This window comes from Sesamum indicum, linkage group LG1, assembly GCF_026168435.1.
Source record: "Sesamum indicum cultivar Baizhima isolate 11 linkage group LG1, ASM2616843v1, whole genome shotgun sequence".
NCBI classification, from domain to species: domain Eukaryota; kingdom Viridiplantae; phylum Streptophyta; class Magnoliopsida; order Lamiales; family Pedaliaceae; genus Sesamum; species Sesamum indicum.
In genome coordinates this window covers 19,926,966-19,948,109 of record NC_142657.1, presented here as the reverse complement: position 1 = coordinate 19,948,109, position 21,144 = coordinate 19,926,966, and the positions used below count along the sequence as shown (strand labels likewise).

Sequence of the window (21,144 nt, the reverse complement as noted above, 5' to 3'; positions counted from 1 at the left end):
CACCTTAATGTGTATGATTTTTCATATGTCATATGACCATTAACAACCAAAATATGAAAAAGTAAATTCTGGTCAATTTTTTACCTCAATAAATTAGCATTTCATGCATCAATGAGAAAAGGAAAAACTCAAAACTTTTTAACAAGGGAAAATTTTTGCCAATGCAAGAGAGAATAACTTTAAAAAAACACATATATACATCATATAACATGCACCGAAAAATAGAAAGGCATCATATGCTGTGTCCATTGTGCGTGCTTATTCTAAGATGGTTAAATAATTTCATCAAGAGAATTGGCATGTACAATCATCCAACGCCTCGCATCATAAGAAGTGCTGATTATCATTACTACACTAGAAATTAAACAAATGCAATCTCCCAGGTCACCAAACGAATTGGTCTGAGTATTCACAAACAAAGAAAACCCCAGAAGAATCACGCCTAAGTAAATTGCAGAAAAAGGATAGATGGAGAAAACAACAACCTAAAAACACAGTCTTTTCACCATGCATGCGTGATGAATTCCTCGCATGAAATCAGTGTGGTAGATTGGAAAAAGAATGAGAATTTTGGGGCATGGAAAGAAATCAGAACGACGAGATTTCGTTAACTTTCTTCTCTTTTCTCCTTCTCCGTTTTGCGAGCGAGAGAGTGATTTTCGCGCCACAACAATGGAAACTATCACACGTCCGTCAGCACAGCAGCTAAAATACCCAAGAAAAATCATATCATTTTGGATAATTGCATTTACATCCATCAACTATTGTCTTCTTACATAAATCATCCCAACTTTTCAAATAAATATACATATAATATCACTACTATTTCCACAAACCACCATACATACATTCCAAAAAATATTAATATTATTATACAAACTATCACTGCTTTTTACTTTTCGAGAATTTTTATAAATATGCAAAAAATAAAAATAATTTAGATAAATAAATAATAGATCAAGAAACGTAGATGTTATTTTTCTTACTTTGACTCTAAATAGGAGTGTGGTCATAATTATAAATATAACTTGAGGAAATTAGCTGTAATTTTGTAAAAAGCATAAGGAATTGATATATTTTAGCCTAACTTTATGAAATGTCAACGTAATTTATTCTAATTTTATTTAAGGAGATCGATGTAATTATTTAAGATTAGGAGACTTTACATGTAATTTAACGAACACAAGAGAGGTGGAATGAATAATAAGAAGGGCTAAATTGCATAAAAATTCTATGTGTTTTAAAAACTCAACAAAAAATCCCCTCTAATTTAGAAATAGGTAAAACACCCCCTTGTATTTGAAAAATTCAACTCAATTGCCGCTCTCCATTGACGACGTCAATTTTTTGATAAAATAATCGTAATGCCCTTATATATTACAGATTGTTCTTTTTTTAATGACCGTTGGATCCTTATTGATTAGATGAGCGCCCGTCAAATCTAATTAATTAATTTTAACCATTAGATCTTAAATTTATTAAAAAAAATTGAGAATTTCAATTTATTAAATATATACAATACTAATTTAAATATAAATACTATTTATAAAAAGTAATATAATTAATAAAATATTTAACATAAACAATAATTTAAATTTAGTATACTATTTAAAATAATTTTATAATTAGTATATAAAATATTTTTTATAATTAGTACATAAAATATTTTTCTTATAAAATTTAGTATATTATTTAAAATATTCTTTTTGCTTTAAAATACGCCCATTGAAAATATATTTACCTAAAATTAGAAAATAAAATTTAGTATATTATTTTTATAATGTATTTTTTATTTTTTATATTTTATATTTAATATAAATATATTTTTAAAAAAATTTGAAATAAGAAAATAATGTATATAAATATGTATAATTTTTTTTTTATCTTTTTGGTATTTTAAAAAGTTTTTGAAATAAAAAATAATAAGTAATAAACTTATATATAATTTATTTCATATTTTAGTCATAATGGCAAAAAAGATGCAAGAACAGGCCAAAAAAAGCCTTAGTCTCTTATATAAACATATAAAGGATATTTTAGTCCAAAATAACATAAAATATTGACCAAAATAGGAGAAACTGACAACCAAGTGCACCACCCGCACATGCATGCCACATCCCGTCAATTGTTAACAGATCAGGGCATTCTTGCTGGGGTTTTAAAAACAGGAGGGAATTTTTTGCTTATTTTCAAAATACAAGGGACCTTTTTTCTAATTTAACAAAACACAAGGGGTAATATGGAATTTAACCTAATAAGAAGTCATAAACCATCCCATTCTTCGTCCTAATGTACATGCAAGAATAGATTTTCCTTCATTTGATCCAAAAGAACCTTGTATGTCTGTAATAATACAAAAATGTGATATTCACATAAGATCTCAACTATTCTTCACATGATAGTACAATGTTATTGCTGGAAAGAGAGAAAAATGGAAATTGCGTGATTCTCTAGCATTAACCAGACGACGACGAGCCTCAAGAATGAAGGTGATTCTTCTACCGGACTAAATCAGTGAAACGTGGGGTGGGGTGGTTGGGTGTGGGGGGTTACGGCATTACATATTGTTGCAAGTGCTTGGTTCTCTTTTTGTTCTTCAGCTTACGGAAAGCGCAAGATTCTATCTGTCTGATCCTTTCTCTGCTCACACCCATAAGCTCCCCGATTTCTTGCAATGTCTTCATTCTACCGTCCTCTAGGCCAAATCTCCATATTACGACTTGCTTTTCTCTTGGATTTAGGCTGTCTAGGACCTTTGCCAAATCCTGTTTCATGAACTGCTTGATCAGCAGGTCCTCTGCCGTTTCTGCTTCAGGATCGGCAATCACATCCTGAAGGAAAAAGGGAAGAAAATAAACCAGCGGGATGATGTGAGATGGTGGAACGGATAGTAAAAGAACTTAATTAAAAGATATGCATGGAGGACGTACGGAAGGTTTGAGGTCCTGGTTAATCCCGATTTTCTGGTCGAGGGATCTTGGAGCTTTGGGGGTCAACATGACGGCAGACAGCCTTTTCATTGAGAGCCCTGTCGCTTCAGCGACTTCTTCATCATCGGGATGTCTACCATTTTCACTATACAATTGCTTTCTTGCCTCCTTCACTCTATAAGTCGCCTCAACCATGTGGAACTGTCATGCCAAGCAAAGCTGTAAATTAAGCTCTGAAGGTTCAATTTTCAAGTATTTTCCTTGAATTATCCCCCATGAAAATAATATGTCAATAACAACAAAACTTCCTTTCCAAGTTCACAATATTTACAGGCCACCTCATTCCTTTTGAACAGATGATAATGTTCAGAAATTTAATGGAATGCTGTTCTATATTCAGAAAGATAGGCCATGCAGGGTTCTTTTAGCAGTGGAAACATAGTCGGGAGAATTTTGAATTTGAACGTGGTATAGTTGATAATTTCGCTAACTCCTGATTATAACTGAACTAAGCATCCCGAGGAAATTAGGATTTTCTTAAACTGAGACGATCATGACAATATGAAGCGGAATTCTTACAGGTAGTCTGATTGTCCTGGACTGGTCAGAAAGAGATTTGCGCACTGCTTGCTTAATCCACCAGTGAGCATAGGTGGAGAACTTGAAACCTTTTGTAGCATCAAATTTCTCTGCACCTCTTACAAGGCCTCGGCATCCTTCCTGAGAACGTACCAACAAGAGTAGATAGTAATGCATGGCATTTGCGACTCCTATTGCATTGAAATACTTGAAGTTTGAATGGAATGTGACAAAACAATGACTACCTGAACCAAATCTTGAAGATTCATTCCAGCTCCCTGGTAATTTTTTGCAATAGAAATAACTAAGCGGATGTTGCTCTTAATCATTTTATCTTTGCAGAGAATACCATAATTTATTTGCTTCCTCAAGGTTTTCTGATCAACACCAGCAGCTGCGGCCCACTGGGCAAAGGTAGGCTGACCACCATAGCGTTGTGTAAGCTCCATCTGAAGTCTTTCCAACTTCAGAAGGACCTGCATTCATGGAGGATAAAAATTAAAGGAAGACAAAGCAGAGACATAAATCAACTCAAGGTGGTCAGATGCTGGGCACTGGGGGAAGAGTGCATAAATTGAAAAGGATGAAGGAACTTCCAGTAATTCGTCAAGACTATCCTGCTCACATTCACTAGTGATATCTAACAACAGTTTTGTCCAACAAAGATGAAAGAAATACAGATCAAATAGAAGAGAATGGTTCATCAATTACAAAGACCAAATTAGCAAATTGAAGAAGAAGTTCTGCAATAAAAGAATTGATCAAATCTATCAAGAGGAAAAACAATTTACAATTTCAGGCCAACTGGAACTTGCTCAAGAAGACCGTATAATTGAATTTCAAAGTTTTGTGACACGAGAACAAGCTGTGCAACCTTTGGTTTCTGTAACAGTTGGAAGCTAAAGCTTGATTAAAGTTCTTGGGTTCTCCATATGGAATATGAACAAGCTGCTAATTGTCAAGAATCCACATCTCAGAGAGGATGGTGGGGCACCAGAGTTTGCAAAAGATGAACATGAACATACTAAACTGACAGCCAGAAAGCAAGGGCTAATTTCACAATCTATCAAGGCGCAACGATAAATTGTGTTAAAAAGGAAACTACAAATAGAGAAAATGTCAACGTAGAAAGAACCCAGTGTTAAAATGAGGTAGAGAACTCTTTATTGATCCAAGTATCGATGTACTGAGTTAAGAAAGGAACAATCATTGCTTAACTATAAAATCCAGAGAGAAGGAACTACAAAACAAGAGACTAATTACAACAAATATAAAGACAACGCCGGTTTGCAAAACTTTGTGTGTTGTATTTGCATGTTTTCAGAAATAGAATAAGGTCCATAGAATTAATAAATTATTTATAATACAAAGCAAAGAAAAGAATTAAAAGAAAAAAAAAAGAATAGGAAGCAAAAGTTTCTCTATAGTTACCTGAATTCCGCTTGATAACACCTGCTCCTCGGAAGCAGTGAGAAGCCTAGAAGAACTTGTAGTCCCTCTTAAGTAACGCAGAGGGTCTGAATAATCTACATCCTGGACAGCAGAGCGCTTTTTTCGGCTTGACGAACCAGATTTCACAGACACAATGTTGGCTGCCGCCTTCTCTGCAGCTCGAGTTCTTCTGGCCCTGCGCTCAGTTTGACGCTTTGATCTGACAGCTATACTCTTGGAGAGTTGTGCTTCGAGAAATTCAAGTTCCTCAGCACTAGGCTCCACATCATCAGATTCTGTAAGCGAGTGAGCAGCTGGATAATTTTCGCCCAACCCAACTTCTGCAACTTTAGCATCTCTAATATCGACTCTTTCCGCAAGATGAGCAAGCTGATTCTTCTCAAATATTGGAGTATTGACGTCAGCAAACATCCCTGTAGCACTGCTATTAGATTTTGTGGGTTTATGATGGCTGACCATCATGGCGGCATCTTTTGCTACCTTTACTGCTGCTTTAGCTAAAGCAAGTGCTTCAGATGCAGCAGCAGCAATAACAGCTTCTTCACTTGTAAGAAGAGTCTCTGTATCTAAATTTGCTCCAAGAGTTACCTGCATGTACATTGAAGTGAACAATGATGGCACCAGCTCACTAGTGCTATCAAGAATTCTTTAAGTAGTAAAAAAGGTATACATTATCTCTTTTTCTTGAGCTAAGGTCCAGGGAAGGTAACAGCGATTAAAGAACTTTTTGGAAATGAGTTCATAGAATAAGCTATATTATTGGGAGATATCGAGTCCAAGATCCAGGTAAAGAATAACAATGTAAGAAAAAGCTATATAACTTTCAACCTAACACGTAATTTAATCAAATAGAATTAGACATAGAAAAAAGCACTCTCTCATGTAGGGGTCACACATAGACAAGTTAAGACTCATACTCTCCAGATCATTGCACCTGATGCTTACTGCCCATTTTTTCTCTAAACAGAACAAAGAATTAGAATGTTCCTTCCAACAGGAAATAAACAGAATCTGCTGAAAGCCTTTTTTTTGGGTCACATAAGTTCTACTCAATATTTTATTTAATTGTTTTTATTTGATAGCCAGAATGTACAAAGAAAATATAATCCTACCTCGGAAGGGGGGGCAATTGCTCCAACATATGTCCATGGTTTGTTTGCAGCAGTTGTAATTGGATGAGCATCTAAAGAAGGTAATCCCTCCAAGTCAAGCATTGCAGTTTTTGCTGATGATGTTGGTGTTGACCATGATCTATCAGCAGGTACTTGATTAGGAATAGCTTCTAGTGATGATAATTGTAACTTCTCAAAGTCAAGTACTGTAGTTGTTGCTGTCAATGTCGGTGGTGGTGTGGTAGACAAGATACATTGTGTCCGGAAACTGGTGGCCTCTCTACTTTTTGCTGCATTTAAGTCAATTATCAAAATAAGTAAGATCAAAAGGTTCTATAACTTGAGGTCCACCAATATCACTAAAATTTCCACACCACTGGGATGCGGCTACTAATGTTTAGGAGATCTATAATGAGAACAGACGTAGATCACAGTTTACTGCTTTCTTGAATTGAAGGGAGAATTAATGGAATAATCTAGCAAAACAGTTTGGGGGTTCAATTACCATGAGGAACTTTCACAGTTAAGGCAAGCTTGGTGTAAATATTTAAGCAATCCCAACTCAGGAAGCCAATTGAAATATAATATCAATATGTATAAAAAGGACGAACAGGTCTACACTGGACAATTAGGCCAATACAAATGAAACATTTTTAAGTTCTATGAAGTGCCATAATGACTCGAAAGCACATATTGACTAGAACTGTAGTTTCCATGCATCACAACTATTTTTCAAGGAACACTGGCAGTTAACCTACATGTCAGGGTTCTGAAAAAACAAAGATGAACAGATGAAAGAACTATTCATCTCATATATGTGGAATTTCTCATGTAATGTGAGTTTCATTTTCCGTGTTACATTTTTCATCTCTCTTGTGTGCATGGAGAGCACAAATGTCTATCACCTGTTGGAAGCTTAGTTTGAGTGATCTCTGGATCAGGCGCAATAATTAAGACGAAACACATTGTTCTGCTACAATAAAACACATACTTACCAGACAGTCTTAGCATACTAACTAATGATACAACACTACAGGTATAGCACATCAGTCCAACATGCTGGGAGCTTATTCAGTTAAATCCCATAGAAGCCACAATGTTCAGGGAAATTTATGTCACAATAGAATGCAGAATACACTTTGACCATCGATACTTCTGATGGACCAACATTCCAGTTTTCTCATATCTAAGAACACAATAACTCTTAAGGCGCAAACACTACAGCACATATGAAAAAAGATGTGCATTACCAGATAGAAACTGAATTTATCTCATTCCACTTCCCGCAGTTAAAAGAGACTTACAATCTCAGACACCAAAAGAAAATTAGAAACCAAAATAAAAAATATTACCAAAGAACCCTCCACATTGTAGCCCATTCAAAATTATCATATTTTATGAATTGATCACAATAATAATACCATTACCAGATGACTAAAAGAAAGCAAACAGTCACCAAAGAAATGGAAAATGAAAACCAAATATCAACTCCATCAAAAAGATGCAATTTTCTTTCACACACACAGCACAGCCAACAATGCAGCATCATCAAGAACACGACTTTGCTAAATCCCACAAAATTTTCACCCAGCTCAAAATCAACATAAAAGATGCAATCTTTATCGCACACATAACACAGAGCGAAATGACTTACAGGAGTAGACAGAAGTATGGCTCTGGGACTTGAAGTTAACAGCAAAAGTGTCCGGCGAGCACTTGAATTGTGGCAACAGACAAGACATCGTTCTCGAATACACTCAATCACATACATATGCTTACTTCTGTAGTTTCGAACTTCCCATACATTTCATGAATACAGCCTTTTTTCTATAGAATCATTCCCTTTATTTTCCAGCAAAGAGCTTTGTATAGATTATCGGTCAATGAAGCGGACTATTTGCTTAAAGATTGTATGTAGTCAGCGTAAACAAGAGAACATTGATACCAAGAACTAGGAGAAGTCACTGCAAACACTAGTATGTGTTTGAGAGAGAGGGGGGGAGGGAAGGAGGAAGATGGAATGGCAGAAAGGGATAAATAAAAGGATAAGAGAATTTGCATTTGCTCGAGGAATTGAGGATGAGAGGAAGACAACAAACAGGCTCCACATTGTCTTGTAATTTGAGATGTGGGCTTTTCTGGGCTCAATTCGGGTAAATCCACATTCCAACATCTACGAGGACTCAATGTTTGGGCTTTAAGGGCCATCAGAACTTTGGACTCTGCTAAAGGTAAAAACAGTGTACAAATAATTTTTCATTTCGAAAAAAAGAAAAGAGAAAACCAATAAAAGGATCGGTCTTTATCGCGCTTCTCTCTCAACATACACTCACTATTTTCACTTCCCTCTCCGCCTCCGTCAATTTCAACTCAACCCCGTGAACTTCCAAGCTGTGAAGCCCAAGAAGACACACCAATGTCAACTCCGTCTGGGTTTTTCCGGGCTTCTAGGGCTGTTTTAGCAGCCGCTAGGTCCGCCACTCCCCTTACCAAACCCGACATTTCTCCCTCCTCGACCAAAAAACCCACCGTCGCCGCTGCCGCCTCCGCCGCTTCGAAATCACCCAAGGTACCAAAGGAAAAGAAGGCTTCAACCTCAGGGATAATGAAACCGACGCCGGTATCTCTCGCCCTCCAGAGCGTAGTGGGTGCCTCGGAAGTTTCTCGTGTGGAAGCTGTTAAGAAAATTTGGGCATATATCAAGCTCCATAATCTCCAGGTATTTTTACAAGAATCTTTTATCTTTGCAACTTTTATTTCTTTTTAATTTCAAATTTGTATCGTCCTCTGATGGGTTTGTGCGTTTAAGTAGAAAACGGATGTGTTTGAAGGTGTGATTAGGGTTCGCTTGTTGAAGCAAAAGTCTTGATCTTGAATCTTCTTGGATTGAGTTGGTTGGTTTCTCCTGTAGTTTTTGGCTATAAGGGCCTTTTTATATTTGACAATTAAGGAAAGCAAATGGTATTAAGAAACTATATAGAGAAATGTCTATGTATTGGAGTTTGAATGATGTATTAATACTATGTTTATTGTGAGTATTCTTCTCTCTTATTTGTAGGTTTGTGTTGGGAATCATAAGAAATATTAAGATGTGATCACTGAATCCTGTAGACAGTTAAAATGTTTGTGGGGATTTGTGGTTATATTGAACCTTTGCTAATCTTTTATTATTGCTTGCTTGATATGTGGGCTGGATACTCCACTTTGTTTATATCCATCAAACTTGAGAGCGATTGTTGTTTATATTCCCCTACTCTATTTAACTCGCGCTAATATTACTTCTGATCTATCTTCTGCACTCTGCACTTATCAGATTGATATAGTCAACTTATTCATAGCTCTTTTTCCTCTGTTTTTCCTCTTTGTTTCTAAGATCTGAATGAAACTTAGGTGGCTTCTTATTACCATTTCCATATATGTGTGGTTCAGGGATTCAGAAAAGGGGGAAGAGAGAAAAAATAGATGTGATTTTACTTGCACTGCTATATAAAATTCCATAAAATAATTATTACAAGTCAAGAACAAAATTGTCAGGGATGTGCTAATCTGTAAAACATGTCCGTATTTAGCCTCCCTTGAAGCTCTGACTCCTTTGATTCGATTAGAGTTAATGTAATTTCTTTCCTTGTTTGTTAATTTCATGCTACATTATGAAGCTTATAAATGTTTATTATTCCTTTTATGCATTCTCTTCTTGCAGACCCTTAAGGAAGAAATATGCTCATCTATCAATATTTTGCATGTTAACTGAGATTTTTTACATAGAAATGCTTTACATGTTTTTGGTGACTTCCTTTTGTTCTGACCTTTAAATACAGGAACACATTTAGTGTCTTCTAAACTTTCAGTTAGTGTTTGAACAAAATTTTCATAGAAAATTTACTTTTTGCAAGGAGATGGATGCATGTCTGCCATCATGGACCATAAGTGTATTATAATGTACCTTTACCCTTTTCTTGGCATTGTGACCAAGCAATTGGATTCAATTAACTCCTTATTGGGTCTAATTCATCCTTCCTGAATTGCGGCATACTACTCTCCTTCATATTGCATCCCTAAGTGTGTTCACTCCTACTTATCCTCTGTATCAGTTTGAAGCCGACTTGTGACTTCTTTCTTGAAAGTTGACCGTTTTTCGCATTAATTACATCTTGTCATCTTGATTTGAGTTGCTATATCCAAACGTATGTTGGGAGTTGACTTCCAAATTAAACCAGTAGGAGTCTCATACTTCGATCTCTTTGATCCTTTATCTTGATTATTTTTCCTGGTCAAGGAGAATCTTGATTAGATTATTAGAGGCATATTTATCTGAGACCTTAAATGGATTTCACAGGTTATAAATGTTTCATGGGATTTTTAGACTCAAGAAACAAGTTTTATTAGTAAATAACATTACAGAAGCTGACCGATAAGTATTCAATGCTGTCAAAATTTTAGATTCAATATTGAGCATGTTGCGAAAATAAAAGATTCCTATTTAAGTTAAAAGGTTAGCCCTTTTTTTAATTTCCATTTCTGGGCATTCGAAGCGGGATGTATGCTAAGACATGTCTTGGTCTATATTGAGATTCTTTCGACAAGCTCAAACGTACTGGCTTGTCTTGCCAAGGCTAGTATTTTCTCCCAGCCAAGAAAGTGAATAGTAAACTTTGAGTTTTGCAAGTGGGCCACGCAAAGACAAGAAAATAAAATCTTAATCTTGGCAAGACAAGCTAGAAATGTCTTAGCTTGTCTAGAAAGTCCCAACTCCCAAGATGGGCCAAATCATCTGGTCAGTTCTCGACCGTTCCCAAGATGGCCTAGAAATGAAAACAAATAAGGTGCAAGTACTTTAACATCTCTCTGTCTCAAAATCAACCAAAAACACTTTGATAATACATCCAAATAAAGTCTAAACTGTACTTTTGGTTGTGTCCTGGAAACCAATCTGTAGTATTTGCTCAACAACAATCTGGAACGATTAAGATTCTACTTCCAAGCTGCCACAGACATGCAAAGTTGACTTTATGGCATTTGACACTTCACTGGTATTTACTTGAAAAGTTAATTCTGAACCTAGATATTTTGCTGAATCAACTCCTATTTTCTAGAACATGTAAAATAAGGTATTCTACTACAACCAGGAACAAGTTACACAAGTTTTGCATGCAAGTTAATGTGTCCCTTCTCAGAGTTTGCTGTTAGATATGCTTTATCTACCTGTCCAAATAGGCTTAAGTCTGTCATACAGTGAAAAATGGTGAACACTGTAATTTGTAAACCTCCTGTGTTAATCTCTAAACAGTAAATGGCCTACCACTTTTAACTTGGCAGAATCGCTTAGAATTGGTTTATATAGCCCCCAAGACATGTATCAGCTATGCTGAGGGACAACCTTCTTCTATCTTTTGATGTACACGTAGTTTCAATCACATTGGATTATTAGTTAATCGATGTGTATGTTGATGTGCCATCTGTATAATTCTACCATATCAATGCTTCTAAAGAAAGCGTGACCGAGGTTTGGTGTAATGAGCTTAGCGTTCCATAGATGTTTGATTTACCTATCTAATTAAGAGGCCTAACTGACAAAATAATGATCATCCATTTTCTGCTCAAGTTCTTTGGTTTAATAAAATTGAACTTCACAATCTATTGGTCAAACATCTTGTGCTTCGTTCTGGCAAGTTGCTTCTCATATGGGCTATGAAACTCTGTAATTCTAATTATTTAGTTTCAAGTGCCGACTACTTGCTTTTTCTGATGATGAGGCTCGTTTATCACTGATTTCACTCTGTTTGGCAATACGTTGGTTAACACAAACATGCAGACATTCTTAATCAGAATTCAGTTTTCGTTCTGTTCTTTTCTGGACTAATGCCAGTTCATAGACATTTTTGTCGACTACTAGCTTTTTCTGATGATGAAGCTCGTTTGTCGCCAATTTCACTCTGTTTTGCAATACACCAGTTAACACAAGCATGCAAACATTCATAATCAGAATTTGATTTTCATTCTGTTCTTTTGTGGACTAATGCGAGTGTGTCGCATGGACATTTTTGCCTGCAGAACCCATCAAATAAGAAGGAGATCATTTGTGATGCCAAGCTCAAGAAACTGTTTAATGGAAAGGACAAAGTGGGGTTTCTAGAGATTGCTAAGCTGCTTTCTCCCCATTTTGTGAAGGCTAATTAACTGCTGATTGAGTCGGCGTCTTTGTTGTGGGGAATGTCCAACCCTCATCAAGTAACCGTTGAAACTCACTCTAAAACCTCTTTCTGGTGTTGCTCACAAGTTTGTTTGTACCCTATGTTTCAGGAATACTGGTAACTTGATGTTTCTAGCTTGATGTCTTTGTACAAAACACGTAGGATGTTTTATTTTGTTTATTCTACTTCTGGAAGTGAATTCCGAAACTCAAATGTTCTTAGAGGGTTTAGATTTTCTCAGGAAAAAAAATGTATCTTGCATTGGCAGTTACTGAGGAAAAGGGGAATCACTAAGCTGTGAGCCAAACAATTTGGAAGGAATCCTCTCCACTGTGATAGAACAAAATCTGCCTACCCTCCTCTGTGTCCTCATTCAAAATGGAATCTCATTTCATGTCTGCATTTGCAAAAGACAGGACTCATCCGCCACATGAATATGTTCTTTTCTGACCAAATGAAAGATGTCTTACAATTGTCGAAAACACAGCCAAGGAACCAATGGAGATGAGAAAATGGGCATCATATAAAAATGAAAAGTACAATGGGCACATAAAACTTCAACATACACTATTGCAATTAGATGGAGAAGAAACCAATAGTTCAAGAAATATATCCGCTCCAAACATCTGGTGAAGTTAGTGAAAAAATGTCAGCACGAGTAATTGCTCTTTCTTGAGTGCGTAGACACACAATTAGTTGAGGAGGTGGTGTATCCATTGTTCAACGATTGCAGGAGACCCATACCATGGTCTTGTTCCATCGTCAGAGCCAACAGGAGAGTGGTAAACTCCATCCAGAGTGATGTTCAGCGCACCTTCCAGATGTGCAGACATCTCCGGCACAACTCCATCGCCCCATACGTCTGCTTGGCCGCAAACCTAGTGCAAAATAATCACATATAGAGTACAACATTATGTTTCTCAGCAATGGAATAAATATCATATCAGAGTAGAAATTTGAATGTACCAGAACCAACAGTTTTTACCTGCTTATATCCTTGACCAATAAATCGAGCTTGCAAGGTGGTAGATGCTGGTTCTGATGCACCAATGGCAGTCATTTCACCAACTGGTTGATCAATTTCCACTATAGCTGCGGAACTATTGCCATCACTAGATCCAAGTAGACGGGCCCCTTGTATGTACCTGACATATGCGCCAATCAGTTTGTTTTTTTATAGTTTCAGGAGACAACACATGAATCATGCAAATGATCACCTTCATTATCATCGTTTAAAATCGAGCAACCAGATCATTTTCAGTCTTCAGAAACTATAATTATAGAAGTTGTTCTAAACAAAAGCATTGATGTCAAAAGAACACACACAGCAATTTACTATTAGCCAAAACTACAAAAACATTTACTATTTTCGAGCACTTTCAACCAGCAATTCGAATTTACCTTCCTGCAATGCAAACATATCTTAACTCTGGGGTGTAGACAGCTTTAGCACAATGCTTTTCGACATAATCCAGGAGGCCCCTAGTTTGATCGATGACTCCAGATATGCCTTTAGGTGGTGCACTGACAAAAATGAAAGGAAAACACCACTATCAAAATCCATGAACGCAAATGAGAGTGTTGTGGAACCATGAGTAACCACGTAAACAAGGAAATGAATTGAATATGCTTTAGATGTCCAGAACCAAAATTTACATACAGGTGCGGGGTTCCTAGTGTCAACAACAGGGAAACATCAGAAATCCCGAATTCTTGCAAGTAAAGACGGGCAAGCCATCCTCCCGCTGAGTGCCCAATCAAAGATAAGGTTGAACCTACAGAAGAAACTGGCGTGAATTATGGATGTAATAAGTCATGTTTAACACAAAAATGTCCGTTGATCAACTGCAGTTCCCACCAAACAAAAATACGGAGTAAAGGTGAAAACGAAGGATTAGCTTGATAATCCTAGTTCGACTCTTTACCTAAGAAGGCAAATAAAGAAACACGTTGAACTCAAAAATAAAATGCTATGTTTCCGACCAGATTATAGACAACCGTTTACCAATGTGTACACTGTGGAAACATGTGGATTGTATGCTTGACATAGTGAAAAGGATTTGATTACAATGTGTTACATATGGTTCACTTGCCATTGTAATTTCAGACAACAATGAATGAAATTGGATGAAACACTGGTAGGAAAATTGCAAGTAAGATTACAAACCTTGAGCCAGTTCCTTTGCATCATTAACAGCTTCTTCGATCCTTTTAAGATACCTGCCATAAAATCCAGGAAAGATTGAATACTCTGACAAAGGTAAAGAGATGAAGCAGCAGGGTCAGAATATTACCAATCAAGAACGGGTCGAGGGCGGAGAGTGCCTCGCCAATAATTTGAGTCGAGCAAGCCAGCAGCATTTCTCAGCCAATCAATTCTTGAAACCTTCGCAATCACAGTGGGAACCCCATAATTTTTCAAAACAAGGGCTAATTTCTGATAGTCATTTGTATTATTCCCCAATCCCTGCAAGAAAAAGAAAGAATGAGAACCCATTTATTACATTCGCAAATATCCAGAAAAAAAACTTTTAAAATGTAGTGAAGAATGAAACATATATATATATATATATATATAGAGAGAGAGAGAGAGAGAGGGTGTTAACTGGAAGAATGACAGCAGGGCGGTAGGTGGTGGAAGTGGTGGGCGGGGAAGAAATGGGATCACCCTGAGAGAGTGTGGAAGTGCAACGGCAGCTCCGGCGTGATGATAGTGCGAACTTGATTGGTGATGGTGGCAGAGGAAGTGGCGGCGAAGCCAAAGCCACGGCCATGACCATCTTCTTCCACCGGCAACCAGGGGCGGAGGTGGTAGTTAAGTTAAGGCGTTTGTGGTGGTTAATGGCCGGTAATTCTAGTGACACACATTCGTTGGAAAACAAGTCATCATTTGTTGGTTTCTCCAATTAGATTAATTGTTAAAGTTACCGTAAAATAGGGAGATTTGACACCGACGCTTCATTTCTCTTTTGTTTGCAACTTCATTACTTCTCCTCAGTATTATTGCAGAGTCGCAGACAGTACAAAGAAATGACATTACAGAACTCAAGCTACCAGCTTTGGAAAAAATGTACTATAGTCAGACAACCTTTGACATGACATGAGGGACAACGTCAAGTCCTCCAAATAAATGTTAATATCGACCATAAAATTCAACTCAAATTAGTATTGATTATAGTTTTTAAATAATACATCAATTATTTTATAAGTGCATTATATTCATAATTAATTTTGATCTGACCAAATTTAATCAAGATTACAATTTTTCAATCTGATGGCTCGTTTTATCTATTCTATTTATTAAAATATCTTCAAACATACTTATTTTTACACAAAATGATTGTCTCTTTAAATTTTTCTACCAATAATATTATATTCAAGAACAATAAAAAATAATAAAAAAATATTTAAGAAAATATTAGTTCCAATCAGTTCTTGTAATTTAGTTTTTATTTTCTTTATAATTACAACGAAACTTTAAATGATGCACACGTACTGAATGCGCATCAATAGCTAATTTTATATGAACAAATGGGTGAATTATAAATGTTAAATAAAATGTGTGATGGGATTATTTATAATATTTATAGAAAAATATTTATCGTATAGTATTATAATATGAATAATAGTACATAGTTTACTATTTTGCATAGGATATATAAAATGACATGTTGCAATTTAGATAAACTCTTTTGAGATTTGTACAATTTTAAAAGAATTCTTTGCAATTTACTCTGTAATATTTTATAAAGTGGAACGTTGAGATTGACATTTTATCTTATTATAAGGACGTTATGGTGAATTCATTAATTAATTTTAAATCATAACTCGAAAAGATAAATACTCACAAAAATTAATCAATCAATCAATTCACGCCACAAAAATAAACAACATATTAAATTCTCACCTCATAATTTATGTCGCATATCAACTTGTTACGTATGTCAAAACCTCTGCAATCGAATTTGTAACACTGATGTCATCAGCTGCTTACGACAATCATCAACCACTCCACTTTCTTTTATTGCCTGAATCAACTCCAGACAACATTTTCCACGATTACATGCATCCTACCTCTTACAAATCAAATTAAGAACCTCAATTCTTTGGTAGTAATATTCTTGCTCCCCACTTGCATATTTTTATTATGTCCTCGTTACACTTCTAACCTATTCTTCTTAAAAAAAAAAATAATTCATTATATTGTTTAATATATTTAAATTCAAAAATTGATTTAATATTATGAAATAAAAAAATCCTAAGAAATTACTGTAGAAGTAAATATATAAACATATTTGTGAGGCTAAAATTCACAATATTTTAATTGATTGTAAGATTTCGACCTTACTAATAATACAAAGTCGCTTTATGTACAGTTCTAACTTGAAATATTAAATAAGTGCAACTTTGAAATAATGTTTACAATTTCACGCATTATTGTTATTATAATTAACGGGTGAGATATGGTTTACTTATTTAATTGTTACACACGTACGTATAACTCGTAATATGAAATAAAAGTACACCAAACGTTCAATGCATATCTATTGGTCCAATTTCTAGGAAAATTCACCTTAAAATATTGGAATAGCGAACGAAAATTTGGTGGGAATTTATTACGAAAATCACGTGTAATATCTGGTAAAGATTTTGAAAATTGTTCAATTTTTATGTTTGAATCACGATTACAACACATATCAGATGTTGATATTGAACTTATTTTGTATCTATTTTATTGACACATGAATCGTATAAATTCTTGAATATTTATAATATATGGACTCATTTTATAGGTACGTAGTTATTATTATAAGATTGCACTCTGTAGCCAGATGGTGTTCTACGACTTCTATAATTTTGAACTTTCAGAACGAATCGAAATTGCCGCATCAAATAATTGTATTCTTTAATTATGTATAATTGAAGGAACGAGGTTCCTTCCTTTTTCTTCTTTTATTTATTTATAGTAAGCTTAAAGGCTAAGCTTACTTGTTTTTTATTTATTTATTTAATTTATTCTTTTATATTTTTCGGACAGTTTTCATTTAAACATCTAATTTCCAGAATTAATTTTTCTATGTATAAAATATTCCATGTAAGCGTTTTCTTTCTTTTTATTTTTATTTTTTTAATTTTTCCGGACGTTTCCAAAATAACAAAACATAATTATACAAGTCCCTTTTTATTTTAATTACTGATTTCACATGAGAGCTCCAGCCACTATTTTTATTCTTCAGAGTCAATATTAATCTAATCGTGTCAAAATTTAATACATTATTAATTTATTAAAATATTAATTTAATTCTGTAACCATCGATTTTATTAAAATAAAATCTAAACATCGTCTGAAATGATTTCAAAAGATTATGGATAGGAAAACGGAACTGTGTCTGAATTGAAGAGCCCCACCGGATAAAGCATACATTACGCGTAGAAGGAACGCGTGAATTATAGAGATAAGTACGCAGGTGTATCGCTTGTTAATAACATCATCCGCAGGGATTTTCTGTTTTTACAAAGTTTCAACTTCCTAAGGAAAAAGGGAAGAATAGGCGTAATTCATCCGGTAATCTTGGTTGAAATCTAAATTTGAATGGTTTCTTGTTCCTTATTAAAAGGGTTTCTGATTCTTGAATTAATTGATGATATTTACTTTTAGAATTGTGCTTTTCGGGCCTTCAGGTTATGGATTCTGGCTTTTTGTTCTTCCGTCCCCGGATGATTGATACATGATGATGACGATGATTATGTTGGATTTCTTGTTTTCTTGGATGGGACTTGCTTTGAATTCTGTCCTGGTTTCTTTTTTGATGCTTTTGTGCATGCATAAGAGCCTGTTGCTTATTGATTTGTCTCGGTTATGATCTACCAATTACTCAAGTTCCTGTTTCAAATGCTTTTCTTCACAGATCAATAGCTAAAAACAGCTAACTTTCTTGAATTTACCCTGTTTGCTCCTGCTTCTCCTTTGTCGTCTGTATCTGGTTATGAATGTCTTCAAATTGGAAACTTTTACAGCTGATATTGAATATCTGGTGGTTTTTTTAGTAAAATTTTGTGAGACTTGCTCTCTAATTTTGGGATTGGTCTATGAATCTGTGAAGAAATAATCATTTAAAATAGAAAAACCATGTTATAAGATAGTATTTCACAAGATGATTCGCGATTTAGCCTTTTAGTTTGATCACAAGGAAGGGTAAAGGGTTGGGATTGGGGTTGAGGGCTGAGCGTTTCGGATTAATTAGAAATCCCTTTTTGTCTGATTACAAGGCTATCAAGAATTGGCTTTTATTAACTGGTTTACATGCCTATGAAGCATCAAAGATTAGAATTTCTTGTTTGTTCGGCAAAGTCAAGTGTAAATAATTGCTAATTTCGGATGTAGTATTATATGTTCCTCAAAACCATTGAGTTTCTCTACAAATTTGTAAATAATAGATCACTGAGTATCCCAGATATACTCTTTCTTTATCACCGCAACTATGCTTTCTCTTTGTTTCATTCATTTTCTTTGGAAATTCAAATTATTGCTCAAGAACGTCCCTGAGTTCGAGTACATGCTCTCTGTACGTTAAGCATAATATGCCCTGAACAGCGTAACAATAAAATTGTTTATTTGCTGCTTACATCTTCTTGATGCATGACTCTGTTAATCCCTTTTTCACAGTCAGTCTGGTTATAATTCAAATTCAAATAGAAATGGATGGTGGAAGGGGCAATCAAGATAGTCAGGACAAAGGGTGGTTCTCTAATCTTGCAGCATATGCCGGTGGAGCTGGACACTATCCTCCACCTCATGGAGCTTACCCTCCTCCAGGCTATCCTCCCCATGGCTATCCTCCTCCCGCAGGCTATCCTCCCCCCGCAGGCTATCCTCCTCTAGCTGGAGGATATCCTCCACCTCATGGGTACCCGCCGGCAGGGTACCCACCAGCGTCATATCCTCCCCCACATGGATACCCTCCATCAGGTTATCCTGGTCCATCTCACTCAGGTATTGTCATATTGATTTTTGAATAAATCACCAAAGATAGTACATATCTCCTTTGTTGCATCTGATCCTGAAATCTTTTATTTCCATTTCATCATTTAGCTATTGCTTTCATTGCAGAAGCATCCTCTTCTGTGGGACTTGGTCATTATGAATTGACTACTTTAGTTATGCTAATATAGTATATGATGCATATGATGGCTTGAAATGTCTACAAGGTCTTGTAGTTAGACCTAGACGGTAATCGTGGACCTTGTTTCTTTGATAGGAACAAGTTATCATGCTTTTTAATGTGCAAGCAAAATGCTCGTTTGAGAGCAGTTAAATCTAAAAACAACTCGATCATCTCTAAATATGTTAGCTAATAATTATTGATAATGTTACTCGTAAGTCTACTAGTGCCATACATGCACAATATAGTTAAGTGTTAATGTTGATTGATATTATGTAGTTGAACTAGTAATCCTACGCCACATAATAATTTTGAATATTACAATTATAACACGCAAAAATCAATTAATATTGCTGGCTAAGAATAATTTGAAGTTACAATGGTTGAGTTTATATCGAATGAGCAACTTGATCTCTTTTTTATTTCTCACGATTATTCTACATGTTAGCAACTTATCATGTCCTGTACCCAATGCACTAATTGATGTTGTAATAAACAATTCTGAAGGTCCTGGAGTCGGAGCACTCCTAGCAGGAGGTGCAGCAGCAGCAGCAGCTGCTTATGGGGCTCACCACTTGGCACATGGCGGACACTATCATCACGGTGGATTTTTCGGCCATCATGGGAAGTTCAAGCACGGCAAGTTCAAACACGGGAAGTTTGGGAAACGTTGGAAGCATGGCCATGGCATGTTTGGGAAGCACAAGTTCAAGAAATGGAAATAATGCGACAGGATCCTCATTTTTCTTAAATGGCTTGCATCCACTGCCGGCATCTTTCTTTTCTACGAATTCTCATGGAATGGATGTTTTCTTATTTTTCCTCTTGGTGATGAATTCTCATGCACTCTGATGTTGGAACGTGGTTTGTTTCGTTATGCCTTTGTATAGAGCTGCCGTTAATAATATTCCTGAATCTTTTATTACCTGAAATTTCTGAAAATTTATTGCGCTTCGAACTCAGGCTGTGTGTATAATATGTTTCTTTGGTTATATTAGAACTGGAGATGTGTTGTGGTTAGTAATACACGTATATATACATGAAACTTCATGGAAAATGGTTGTAAATTGTCCAGAACTATGGACTTGAGTTCTTGAACCAAATTCAGGTCTGAGAAGCAGTGTCCGAGAAACAACCACCTGCTATCTCCATTCCTAGGCCGGACTATTCCTCTCTACATCTACAAAATTCAATTCAGTCCAATTTGGGCTGACGGTTGAAGAATTGGTTATAGTAGTTGTGATGTTTGAATTTACAATTTTATAATTAATTATATAAAGGATTAATTACACTTAAATCTTCTTTAAAAATATAAAACCAAGGAGAGTTTGGTGCCGGTTGTGCTGCGTGAGTCTCCAAGCAAGCGAAAGTCTTTGGGGCACCGCCGTTCTCACGGAGCATGGGGAGGATGCACGACGCACCAGGAAAAGCTTCGGATGTCTATTTTATTTTGGAGTTGCTTTCTTTAGTAAGAATCCTAGGTGAAAATAATATTATATTTTTTTTAAAAAAATTAAAGATATATTTACACTCCCCTTTGAAAACTTACTGTTTACACATGACCCCCATTTGTTAGGGTTTAGATGAAAATGCTGAAGTTATCATAAAAATTACATAAATTTATAATTTTATTGCTTATTTATATTCACATATAATAAGGGACAAAATGAATGATGTTAACCTCACACCATATATATATATATATTACATTTATCCT

General features: G+C 35.5%; 4 protein-coding genes across 4 annotated transcripts; 2 read left to right on the top strand and 2 right to left on the bottom strand.

Annotated features, from left to right (window-relative positions):
• Positions 1–2,292: 2,292 nt before the first annotated feature.
• On the bottom strand, positions 2,293–8,159 carry SIG2 (RNApolymerase sigma subunit 2). Its single transcript, XM_011088378.3, has 7 exons — positions 7,728–8,159; positions 6,074–6,363; positions 4,941–5,549; positions 3,755–3,985; positions 3,510–3,650; positions 2,931–3,131; positions 2,293–2,831 (listed from the first exon to the last, which is right to left on the bottom strand). The coding sequence occupies exons 1-7, from the start codon at positions 7,813–7,815 to the stop codon at positions 2,550–2,552; spliced, it is 1,842 nt and encodes a 613-aa protein (XP_011086680.1). The 5' UTR covers positions 7,816–8,159; the 3' UTR covers positions 2,293–2,549.
• Positions 8,160–8,359: 200 nt separating this feature from the next.
• On the top strand, positions 8,360–12,471 carry LOC105168321 (uncharacterized). Its single transcript, XM_011088366.3, has 2 exons — positions 8,360–8,792; positions 12,125–12,471. The coding sequence occupies exons 1-2, from the start codon at positions 8,490–8,492 to the stop codon at positions 12,248–12,250; spliced, it is 429 nt and encodes a 142-aa protein (XP_011086668.1). The 5' UTR covers positions 8,360–8,489; the 3' UTR covers positions 12,251–12,471.
• Positions 12,472–12,686: 215 nt separating this feature from the next.
• Positions 12,687–15,281, bottom strand: LOC105168317 (alpha/beta-Hydrolases superfamily protein). Its single transcript, XM_011088352.3, has 7 exons — positions 14,871–15,281; positions 14,559–14,731; positions 14,432–14,484; positions 13,925–14,039; positions 13,666–13,788; positions 13,250–13,409; positions 12,687–13,142 (listed from the first exon to the last, which is right to left on the bottom strand). The coding sequence occupies exons 1-7, from the start codon at positions 15,042–15,044 to the stop codon at positions 12,957–12,959; spliced, it is 984 nt and encodes a 327-aa protein (XP_011086654.1). The 5' UTR covers positions 15,045–15,281; the 3' UTR covers positions 12,687–12,956.
• Positions 15,282–17,686: 2,405 nt separating this feature from the next.
• On the top strand, positions 17,687–20,359 carry LOC105168303 (uncharacterized). Its single transcript, XM_011088340.3, has 3 exons — positions 17,687–17,830; positions 18,932–19,258; positions 19,935–20,359. The coding sequence occupies exons 2-3, from the start codon at positions 18,964–18,966 to the stop codon at positions 20,150–20,152; spliced, it is 513 nt and encodes a 170-aa protein (XP_011086642.1). The 5' UTR covers positions 17,687–17,830; positions 18,932–18,963; the 3' UTR covers positions 20,153–20,359.
• The last annotated feature ends 785 nt before the right edge of the window (positions 20,360–21,144 follow it).